At 42.7% G+C, this 12,356-nt stretch overlaps 1 protein-coding gene across 1 annotated transcript in view; it reads left to right on the top strand.

Moving 5' to 3' along the window:
* FNDC3B (fibronectin type III domain containing 3B) overlaps window positions 1–12,356 on the top strand; it is a gene marked incomplete at its 3' end in the record, with an annotated part of 196,792 nt that overhangs the window by 46,520 nt on the left and 137,916 nt on the right. Inside the window, exon 3 of the mRNA XM_084267407.1 lies at window positions 3,008–3,083. Within this exon, the coding sequence (XP_084123533.1) occupies window positions 3,008–3,083 (76 nt within the window). The remainder of the gene's footprint in view (window positions 1–3,007; window positions 3,084–12,356) is intronic.

The raw sequence follows: 12,356 nt of genomic DNA, 5'->3' as shown, positions 1-12,356 counted from the left end.
AAGTGAAAATATTTCGTGTTTTTCTGTGTGTATTGGGCTGTAGCTAAAAATTGGGCAAAATAATAACGTCCCTACTGCAGACCGGCTGGGCAGAGCTGGTAGTTGTGGAACTTCACTTGCTGGCCAACTTTATCTAGTGTTTTGTGACAGTAACTAATGCTGAGGGGTTTTTAAGTTAATATTAAATCTTAAAGCTGTTGTATTCTGGGAACTGTCAATAAGGGGCTATTTCCACATGTAGAACATCACAGAATCACAGAATGTTATGAGTTGGAAGGGACCTCAAAAGATAGTCTAGTCCAACCCCCCTGCCAGAGCAGTGTCACCCAGACTAAATCACACAGGAACACATCCAGGCGGGTTTGAATGTCTCTAGAGAAGGAGACTCCACACCCTCTCTGGGCAGCCTGTCCCAGTGCTCTATCACCCTCACAGGGAAAATGTTCCTCCTTATTCAAATGGAGCTTCCTCTGCTCCAGCTTGCACCTGTTGCTCCCTGTCCTATCGCTGTCATCACTGAGCACAGCCTGGCTCCATCCTCCTGACTCTCACCCTTTACATATTTATAAACATTAATGAGGTCACTCCTCAGTCTCCTCTTCTCCAAGCTAAAGAGGCCCAGCTCCCTCAGCCTGTCCTCATAAGGAAGGTGTTCCACGCACTTCATCACCTCAGTCGCCCTATGCTGGGCTCTTTCAAGGAGTTCTACGTCCTCCTTCAACTAAGGGGCCCAGAACTGGGCACAGTATTCCAGGTGTGGTCTCACCAAGGCAGAGTAGATTGGGAGAAGAACCTCTCTTGACCTACTAACCATCCCCTTCTAATACACCCAGTATGCCATTGGCCTTCTGAGCCATGAGGGCACATTGCTGGTCATGGCCATCCTGTTGTCCATCAGGATCCCCAGGTCCCTTTCACCTACGCTGCTCTCAAAGAGACCAGTCCCCAACCTATACTGGTACCTGGGGTTGTTCTTCCCTGGATGCAAGTAGTAGAAGCTACTGTAGGGATGTCCCAGGCTTGCTCTCCCCATGGACTTGCAATGGGGGTGAAGCCATGGTGGCTGCTGCTCTTCAGGAAACGAATTAGTTGATGGAACACTTCGTGTTGAAAACCTGTGTAATTATGCAAAGGTAACACTGCTTCCATTTCAACTGCTGTAAGCAGCGTGTGTTAATGGGTATATAGTCTGGAGAAGGGTTTTGTAATGTGGAAACCTGAGGAATTATTTTGAAAGCTAGGGCTGGCGACAGACCTTTGCAAGGACCTTCCTTGAAAAGGCATTTGTACCTCATACCCTCCTGATAACCAGCTCTGGGGTGGCCACATGCCTCTTGTGCTCAGTCTTGGCTCTACCATTAAACTCAACCCCCTGGAAAGATGGAGCTTTTTTGACACCATCTCATTAGGGTATGCATTTTGAGGAGTTGGACCAAAGTTCTTCCAAAGGTGTGATGCTATCCTAGGGCATCCGATTGATGTTAATCAACCACATTAATAAGTAACTCTTTAATGCAAATAAGCTAATGAAACATCTTTATGATTCTTTGCCTGTTTGTGTTCAGGCTTCAGATTTCTGAGTTGTTCTGGGGTTTGGTTTTCTGGAGCTGAAGGCACTGCTTTGCTCTGAGCTGCTTTTGCACTGATGCCCATATCCTGTTGTGGGTAATCCACGCCTATTCATGGCGAAAGAGCACTAAAATGCTGTCACTTAAATGTCGATTGTTGGGAGATTAGGGCTGGAATGGCTTTGTGCCTCTTATCTTTTCTGAACGATTTACTGTGCTCTATATGCTGGATCAGATCCACCCTGATCAGTGCTGGGGAGAAATTTATTGTTGCAGACAAAATAATGGCTTTCCTGGGTCATTTTTCTGATTTCCAGTTCGTCCTTTAAAAACGTTGCTAGAATAATGGGTTTCTGTAGGATTACTGTAATTCAGGTCACCTAGGCAATAATTACTTTATGCATTTAGCTTAAGAAATTCACACAAACGTTAATTCAAATTCCATCTCTTCAGATGGACTGATTAAATTCTGCATGTCACAGAATGTAAAAACCAGACCTAAACTTTGAGTTTTCTCAAAAATCTGAATTTCTCTGTGAGTACCAAGATCAATCCAGGTTGTGACTGAACTTCAGACAGTGCATCGTTAACAGAAGCATGCTTAATTTATTTCAGTGAAAGCTTCACAGGTAGCAAGAGCGTGGGGTAAATGACCTGTAGTTCCCAGTAGAACTTCGTTAAAGTAGTAAATCTGTATCCTAAGTTTTAGAACCAATATTTTAGATGCCTGAAAATTAATAAAGATGAGTGCAGTGTATGCTGAACTGGGCTGTGTTTTGGTGCTTCCTGGTCTTTGTAGCATTGTGTTTGTCTACAGAATGGAGCAATGGCCTACTGGAGTGATGTTTTGATTATTTAAGAAAAATAATTGTATCTCTTAAGTAGGTTATGACTGGTTCTGTGTGCAGCTATTGAGCTGTGTGCATGTGGATTTTGCATCACAGAGATCTCTCATGCTTAGGAGTAAAGGATAGATTTTTGGAAATGTAATGGATCAGCTCCCCTGATCCTGCAAAACCCCCTTTGATTCCAGTGAAGTTGAAGTCCTGGGATGGTTGGTGCTGCTTGTTGGAGTGAGTTACGTGCTGTCTGCTCTCATGTCTGGTATAAAGATTCGTGTCCTTAGCCGTCAGCGCTTGGCCAAGTTAAACACGCTGTCGGGAGCTGCGTGGTGGAACCCAAAGCCATAATTCTTACCTGCACACAACTGAGTTACATCTTTATTTCAGCTCTGAAAATTGAGATGAGTAGGTAGGCTTTAAATCTCTACTGGTTCCTGGACTGTGGTGGTACTCAAAGATGTGGTGTACCAGTCTGTTCCCTCCCTGGCTCCATATCTCTTCTCAAGTAGGGATAACACAGTTCTGAGGTTGGGGAAATTGCAGTTTGGAAGATCACAGTGAAAAACAAATGTTTTGTTTTTTTTTTTCTTTTGACAGGTCTTTTTGGTTCAAGTTAATCCAGGTGAAACCTTTACAATAAGGGCTGAGGATGGAACCCTGCAGTGCATCCAAGGTAAGAGGATACACCGGCACACCGATGAGCATCACTTGCACTATGGAAACTTATTCTGTCGCCTCTGCAGAAGCGTTATCCGCAGTTCTGAAAATACAGCGAGGCACTTGGAAGTGGGAAGTTGCAGACCTGACTGTTCTACGTGTTACAGGACTTCAGTATCTCAGAATGAGTCATGACTTTCTTGCAAGGGCAGATTTCTCTCTCTGTTCAGTCATTTATCAGCACTTTTTATTTTCTATATGTGCAGATTTCCTTCTAGCCTGGTAGTAAACACAAATGAGGTATCACAGGATAGATTGAAAACTAGTAACAATTCAATGGAGATATGGGAAAAACCTGTTTTCACCAGAAGGGATATGGAATGATCAGGGAAGTACAGACATTGGAGAGTGCTTGGATAAGTCAGGTTGGTTTGGAGCAGAATTTTAAATTGGTTTTTTTAGAAGCAGAGCTGGTTACTTATGCAGGATTCAATCGCAGCACATAAGCAGCCTTTTGATTGCTGTTTTACCTCTCAGTAAAACTGTGCAAATATGATAAATAGCACTTGTGGGTTTTTTTTTTTGAGAGCCCACACAAAATCTTGTAACAAGATGAAGGGAGAAGTGATAAAAAACCGTTCAGATTGTATACTAAGTGCTGTGAAGAGGGTTTCTAGCTAGTAGCAAATACAGCTTTGAAGTGAAACTGCTACTTCCCTAGGTATGACACTGTCTATGGTAAATAAGGGAAGGTAAAACCAAAATTGGAAATTAATAGACTTCGTGTAGCTGTACCATCAGTACTGTTTTCAGTGATGTTTTTTGGAGCTTATTCCATTATCTTAGGTTTTGAGAGGGAAGCTAGGGGGTGTTGCCTCCATCATCCTTTCTAGATCTTCTGCCATTAAGCAGCAATCTCAGTGGGCTATTTATTCAGAAGGCTTTCCTAAAAAAGTGTCAGTAATGACGTATGGGTGGTGTGGGGGGTTCAGTTTCATAATAATTATTGTAAAGCTAGTGCATTGCTCCTGTGTTTTGATTCTTGAGTGGGTTTGAAATTAACAAAGAGTGTTTCTTAGAATGCATCAAATGCTAATATCAAATTGCTGAGGATAGCAATGCTTTTTATTAAAATTTGAGTTAGAAGGGGTCACGTTATCCAACCTTCTGCTCAAAGCAGGGGTGGTGTCAGAGGTGGATCGTGTTGTCCACCACCTCCTGAGGTGTGAAGCTCTCTGAGGATGGAGGCTGCTCCATGGGCAAACTGTTCTCTGGCTGCACCATCCCCCAGGGATGCGTTTCTCCTTTATGCCTGTATGAAACGTCCCATCTTGCAGCCTCTGCATCTCTTCTGTGCCCTCCCCATTTAAGCAGTTGGTGGCTGTTGCTTGGAATTTCATCCCCATGGAAATGAGGAATTAATAGTTGTTGGAGATAGACATTACAGAAGCTTCCCTGAATGCCTTCCAGGATTATTTGGTCTTGATGAGCAATAATAGCAGCAATTTAAAACTGCTTGTTAAGATTTATAGCCAGCATGATGTGTGGTAAGAAATTGGTTCACGTGGCAATTAACAGAGGATTAAAGCTGGCTACTGCTTTTATTTGAAACGAGTGCTTTATATTGGTTAGTACAGAAGTATTTCCATTACAAATACAATTATCACACCGTTTATTTATTTTTTTTTCCAATGCTCAAAGCATTGTTCAAAGCAGTGTATTTTAAATGAACACAACATGAAAGAAACCTCCTGGTTCTGCATTCCCAGCAATTTGACGTGTTTGTGCCAGTGGGGTTGGTTTGTACTCATCAGCAGCCTTTCATAACATCATTTTAGAATTTTTAGCATCAAATCGTCTCCCTTTTTTTTGGTTGGTTTTTTTTTTGGTAGAGCTGTGGTATTGACCTCCAAAGCACGCTTGTTTGTATGCACTCTTTGAAACTCTGTCTGGAAAGTCTGATATTCATTTTATGCTAAAGCTTCAACTCCTAATTCATTGTGAAATAATTCATATTGCTGAAAGAAGGGCTCGCTTCTAGCACGGAGGAGAACCTGGCTGTACTGGTGTTGCCTTTTTCCTTTTCTTTTGCTAAAGCTGTGCTCACAGTGCACTTGTGGAACCTAAATCATGTTAATAGTGATCAGTTATGGAATAAACTGTAATCAGCCAGCAAATGTGTTGACGATTGGGATGTGTCACAGTTCTGGATTTCCTTTGCTCTGAGTTCATTGTAAGAGACAGGCTTATTTTATGTGCAGTGTTTTTTGGAAGTCACACACACCCCCTTTCTCCATGAAACTTAGTGTCCTTTCCCCCAACCGCTGTGCTAGTATAACCTGTATTTTTAAAGGTCGGTGTATATCCGAGGCAGCACTGGGACAGATGAAGCATTTTCCTTTGCTCCCACACTGCACTAGGATTGGCAGCAATTTTAGCCTGGTGTTAGGGCAGTGTAAGTCTCTCTTTGGACAGGATGTATGCCTGTGAGTAGCTCCCCACTAAACAGACACTACTTGCTCCTCACTACCTAAGGTGAGGACCTAAGATGTGCTTGTAGTAAGACTCATTTGTATTCACAATAAGGATAATTGCTTTATTCTAAATTGTGTGATTCTCTTGAGTTCAGGGAGCGAAGGCATTAAAAATTTGAGATGCCATGACATGGTTACACTAAATCCTTTAGGATTTAAGCTTCTCTCTTCCTCTGGCATGCAGCCGTTCCCTGGGCGCCGTGGACTTTGCTTCTGCAGAGGGATTTTGGTCTTTGTGAAAGCATTTATTTATATTTGGCTTTTTGAGGAGTTTGAAATGATAGGATCATAGAAATCTTCAGTTTGTGCTCCTGGAGCCTGTTTTGGATGCCCTGTGAACCACCACTTGGTATCCAGCACCCCTTTGGCTCCATGGCATATCTGGGTGATAATAGGTGTTAGGCTGACACGAAAATAGCAGAGTAAAAGGTGACTTATTGAGTCTCCATTTGTCTTCTGAAGGTTGGAAGAAGGATGCTTGTTTGAGGAAAACCTCTGTGGAATATCCTGTTTCAAACACTCTGAAGTGTAATTATCCACTAATTGAGTAATAACTGTTGAAAAACGGATAGAATAGATGCGCATTTGAAGATCTCTGTTGTTTTGAGGTAGTTTTGATTTGGAGAAATCCTAAATACAAAGTCTTTTTCTCCAATTCATCAGCATTTCACCAGTGAAGTAATTAGTAAAATACTCCCACCCTTAACTGAGAAACCAGCCCCTAAAACTCTATAAAATGGGAATAAATGTGTCCTTTTAATTGAACATACAATGCGTTACAGCAAGTGCTGCCTTCATTCCTGTTTTTCACTTGGATGTAGCCAGAGGTGAGCTAAGACATTGATTCATCGGCCCCATACATCTTGGTTGGGGCTTGATCAAACAGCTCTGGGAAGTGACAATGCTGGGAGAAGCATACTGGTCAAGGCATGAAGAGGGTCTGTGCTTTCCTTGAGAGGTCAGATGTAAGGAGGTGGATAAATCTTGCCTTTTGAGTCCAGTCTGTACGACAAAGTCCACGTGCCGGGCTGTTTTGGGATGCATCTGAGCGGCTCCAGGCATCTCACTAGGACCCGTGTTTTCACCTGACTTGCTACGGGTTTGTCTCTAATGAAAGAAATAGTGTGCTGTGTGACTTATGTAGCCTTTGTAACAGCCACCTAATAAAGCATGCTTTTAGAAGTGTGGTCCTTCTGAAAACTGTGGTAAGCCAGGGCAGCAGGGGAGGAAAGCCCTGCTCACCCTGCACTGCCAGCCACCCAAGGCTAGGCTCCGGGCTTCAACCCCCCCCCAGGAGGTACATCCATTGCAGTTAAAGGAGGTCTCATTTAGAATCTTAATTCTGTGGTTTTGAGGATGTCATGTGTTGTGTCATCAGTGATTTTCAAAGCTATTCTTTTTTATATACTTTTGTCAGATGATAAATACTTCATAAATACCCCAATCCTTGAAATACTTCATTTCCTTTCTGCATTTTCCCACTTAATTCTTCACAAACTCAGGGCTCAGCTGTTGCTGGCCCTGCAAGGAAGGGACAAGGGTAAGGCATATCCTCGCCCGATGCTTTGCTCAGCAAATACAGACCGTGTATTCCCTGTGCTTTGGGGTAACCATGCTAAATGAAATCCAGGAGAGGGGGAGAACATGGATCTGATCAGCTACAAAATGGCACCGAAACAACTCTGTTGCATTTGAAAAACAGTTACTCTGCTTTCTGAATTTTCAGGATAAACAGATTCTGGGTGAATCTGACCTGTTCAGGAAATTCCTCTTTCCCTGGTGACTGATTGAAAGCTAGGGTTTTTGTTTGTTTGTTTCCCCAGTATCTTCAGGTCTTTGGTAGGTACTGCTATTGCTGCATGAGAGGCATGTCATATACTAAATTACTTAAAAATACAGCAGTTTGTGTATTGTTTGGGGCAGTGGAGCTGTACCCAAGTATCTCTTTGGTGCTTTTTCACCCTGGAAGCCAATAATACCAAGCTGCCAAGCTGTCGTGTGTACTGTGATATGAATAATATGGACAAAATGAATATTCTGCTGTAATTTAAACTTGTTTGTCACCCACATGTTGAAAATGTGTGTACAGAGACCTTGGTGCAGGCTGAATAACACTTCTGTTCATTGATTATACAGAATTGCTCAATTATTGCTAAATGTGCTTTCTGTTGCTGTCCATCTAAATGATGCCCAAGCTGGGTCTCATTTTTCTGTCACAAGCAAACCAGCTCGAGTTTTCTGTTCTGTTATTTTCTGTGTGTATGCCTAGCATGCAAGAAAAGCCTGGTACAAAGCTGGAAGGAAGAAGAGGTAGCAGAAAAACACCTGGGGTGATTAAAAATTGAAATTCCTGGTGTATTCTGCCTAGTCCATGCTGTTGAATACACACCCTCTTGAAACTTCTCTCTCGGTGTTGCTCTGTATCACAGCACGAGGATCGGAATAGCAGAGCACAAAATTGGCATGCAGAGGAAACATATGCTGATGGAAAGAAATTATGCTTTAGTTCAAGCATGGCAGAGGGGAGCGAGGCTCTGCATTGAGTGGGTTCTGATGTTCTCAAGGACAAGATGCAGATGGGAAGTGGCATGGAGGGGTTGTAGGTACGTCTAAGCGTTGCCTGTCTGTGTAGTGCACAGCTTAAATTGCCTTTGGGTGGTTACACTTTGCAATGAAAACAGGATAATAAGCACACACAGTTTACTAATATACTTGTTTCGAGTGATACTTTCAAGTGTTTTGCCATTGAGACTCAACAAGAAGCACCGTAGGGCTTGTTCTTCCCTTGTTAAACAAAGATTGCAGGAATTAAATTTCAGTGTTGCTTTTTCTGTGGCTCTGAAAATGAATAATACCAGAGAAAAGCCAGAAGTATGCTGAAAATGGTTTTTCAAATTAAAGATTTCCTGGAATTATTAGTCCCTTAATTTGGTGGGTGGGTGTGGTTTGGTGTGGTAATGCAAAGGAAAGGATGATATTAAAGGATGACATTAAATAGCGTCAGACTGATGTAGGAAGAGTGTGTGTGGAAGCGACGTGACGCTGTTCGGACTGGTCTGAGCAGACCAAAAAAAAAAAGGTGGTGGTGTTTTTTTTTCCCCCTTTGATATGAGATTGGAAATGAGGAAGTGAATCAGTTTCTTGGAGGGAAGGAAAGAGTTGAAAATAGATGAGATACCACGTAAGCAAATGAGAGACAACTGGGCTGTTACTGGGCAGGAATGGGAGCAACGAAGGGCGCTCACAAGGGCTGTCAGATTGAGGATTGGGAGTGAAGGAAGTGGGAGGAGATGGAACAGAACTGTTCAGGCTCAGGAGCTGGCTGTTTTTCTAGAACTGCTAGAGCTGTATCAGCTGCTGAGAGTGCACCTGAAGAGTGATAGAAGGGGACGGAGGCAACCGATGCACCCACCAGTGCCCCCGGCCTGCTTTCAGTCAGAGATGAAATCACAGCACTGCTCCCAGCCTGGGGTTCACTCTCCTCCCTCCTGTTGGGATAGTTTCCATGGCACGACGCAGCATTTTTCAGTGGTACAGAAACATTGTAGTTTCTCCTTATTTTCTTACTGTTGCCCCAGAAAATGCCAAAATTTGCAGTGGAGGGTTTTGTCCTCTCTGTTATTTTTGGTGTCTCTACCTGTATTATTTGTGGTGACTCTGCCTGCATTTCAGACATGGTCTCTTTGGCTTTCTAGTGCTTGGTCACTAGATTCCTGATTGTCTATCACTTACTCCTTTCACGTGAAAGAAGTAACTTTCACCCTCCCACACCTTTGTGAAGCTTGTGTTGAAATCCCCTGAGAGGGGAGAGCAAAGGGATGCTGACTTGAGCGGATTCTCCTGTTATTGTCAGTGAGATCAGAGCACCGTTCTTCCAGCTCACAGGCTGTGTTTTTAGCACACTGCAGCAAAGTTTAGGAAACCACATAAGAAGCCAGAAGTAGAGGATAGGATGGGTTGCTTACTGTATGAATGATCTTAGCTGTTCCAGTTGAAATCTGATAATGCTAAGATTAACTGTGGACTTCTTTTATGCATGTGTGCATTTTGTCTTGATGAAGATGCACCTGCACTAGTAGATTTGCTGTATAAAATACTGAGTCCTTCAAAAATCCCTTTTGAGTAAAACACAGTGAATTAGTAGCTGTTATTTAATGTAACTCCCCTGATACAAGACAAAAGAGAAAAGAATCTCAACATGCAACTGAGTTTTGATTTGGCTTAACCTTTCCAGATCCTAAAGTTCGAATGTTTTGCAGTGCACACTGTGAGGAGAGAAATACTGCTGGAACTGGAAGTAGTTTTGAAAACCCTTTGCCATGTGGAAACTCTGAGCATTTCCTAGGAGCCTTGCTATATAACAGTCTGCATCCTCATACTCGCAGAGGGATAACCACAGCCTCTTCTCGGGGAAAGCTGCGTCGCTGCGTGTCTCCGCTCCAGCCAGCCCGGGATGTGACCTGGCAGCCAGCACTGCGTCCTGCTGACGTGGCCTCCCAGCAGAGGAGATGGACAGGGGCTGGAGCATGGGCAGGATGAGAAGGAATAGCTGGAAGTCTTAATTTCTACTTTGCAAGTCTGTTTATAAAAAAAAAAAAAAAAAAGGCAACATCTCTCTTCACAGTGGAGTAACACATAAATGGGCAGAGTAGGGGAGTTGATGAAGTTTGTGCTTCGGTAAAATGAAGGTTTTTGTTTATTTTGTTTTAAATGCCTTAGAATCTGCTGCTGGGAAACACGTTTATCTCTAGAATTGGGACAGTAGACTTTAAAGACAAACGTTAGGACATATGGTCTGGGCTGTGATATCGAACTTTTTTTTTGGTTTGTAAATATGCAGGGCTTCTCTCTGTCTGATTTTGTGTGTGTGTGTATGAAAGTACATGCAAACTGATTAGGAGGGCACTCCAAAAGGTAGTGTCTTATACCAGCATGATGTCAGTTTTTAAGTGTTTCCCCTATCTAAGGATCTCCCCCTAAAATACAGAGAACCACAGCGAGAGTATCCTGATCAGATGCAAATAAGCCTCCCAGTACGGACCCAGTACATTCCAGTTGGTGGTGTCAGGACTTTAAAGTCCAAGATCCACATTCTTTACCCAGTCTACTCTGACTACAGACATTGCAAACACATTAGTCAGTGCTTTTAGTCTTTAAGTGTATCAGTGCAGCTGTAGTTAGTACAACAATTATATTCAGCTTTTTCTTAATCTGAAGTGATTAAGTTGGCCAGAAGACTCAAGAAATTATTGTGTTGGCTTTATTAAATTCTGTTTCTCCTCCTTGCAGGCAAGTGTTTGATTTCCTTTACTTTTTATTCTCTATCCTCTTTGATTTCAGTTCGTGTTTGTCTGTGTGATGAAAACTCTTCATGGTGCATGCAACAGTTTGCAGTGTCAGAGAAAGTTTAGCAATGACAACATAAAGATAGCACAAGCTGTTAGAATCAGAAATAGCTCTTTGCATAATTGTGATGGAAAAGTCTTACTCAGTTTTTCAGTCTCTTGAAGAGGGGGGATACAAGGAAGGAGGGAGTAGGGCACCGAGGTTGACAAATGTGCAGGTACCCTGGCTTTGTTACAGTGTGAGATTTGTCTCAGATGCCAGATCTGACAAGTCTTTGCCTGACATTTGGTGTGGTGTGTGGTGGGATGCTCCCCTCAAGAGGATGCAGTTCTGGTAATTGGCATGAGGAACAGGCAGGACTTCAATTACCAGAAGGAACTGTGGCAACTGGCTTTAACCTTCATTTAAAGAAAATACATTATCCAAATGAGAGGAACAATTAATCCTCCAGGTCAGTTCTTCAGCAGTGTCCTACAAGTTGCTTGTGTGTCACGATTGCTGGCTGTCTGTGTGAATAGACTTAACCTCAGATCATTTGAAGGAGGGAGCTTGAGCTGGAGCAGTACGAATACATTGTATTTATCCGGTTCTTCAGTTCAGACTTCCCAGTGGAGAGTACGTTATCTCTGTTCCATCATGGTTTCTCAAAGGTTCTGCTCCCTTGTAAGGATTCAAGGTGTGTATTTGGCAAACGAGTCCTTCCAACACGAGTGTCTGGGGCTGGGAAACCACTGTGCCGCACAAAACAGCGCTGCTCCTGCCTCTGAGGAGACACTTTCTCAGTTTTAGCATATCAAGAACTCTTTCCTCGCAAGAAAGAAATAGGATATTCTCCACCAAGCAGGTTCTACCAGTTTTATAACTTTTCTGAACTTCATAACTTTCATTAACTTCAAATGCTCCATTCCCTGAAATCAGGATAGCAAATGCTTTGATGATGGTTATAAAAAGGCTAAAGGAGGCATTGCGTTCTATGCAGTCGTACTGCTATGCCAGGAGAACTGACAGGAAGCAGCAGAATCTAAATGCAGAGGTTGGGGTTGGTTTTTTTGAGTTGCTCATTTGAGGGATGAAGGGAGAGATGGAAAGAAGCTTGGGAGTAATTTCCAAATACTTCTTGGAAGTAATTTCCAAATACTTGTACTTGGAACTTCACTGAGGGAGCTAACTGCAGATGGAATTCTCTCCCCGAGGGAGGCTGAAGATTCACTGTGTTCACTTCTGTGCCAGCAAGGCAGGTAGTCTATCCATTAATTGTGAAACTTAAGGTAGGAGATGTGGATTTGTGGTGTGGGCAAAGCACACTGTTTCTCAAAAGCACTACAGGGCAATACATAGTATTGTTATGTTTCCACATTTCTAATTTTAAAACAAATTTCAACTTGGATAAGTAATAATAATTGGCTTTA

The sequence above is a fragment of the Gallinula chloropus genome, assembly GCF_964237585.1.
Source record: "Gallinula chloropus genome assembly, chromosome: 8".
NCBI classification, from domain to species: domain Eukaryota; kingdom Metazoa; phylum Chordata; class Aves; order Gruiformes; family Rallidae; genus Gallinula; species Gallinula chloropus.
Note: the sequence above shows the minus strand (reverse complement) of the source record. Positions and strands in the feature narration are given on the sequence as shown.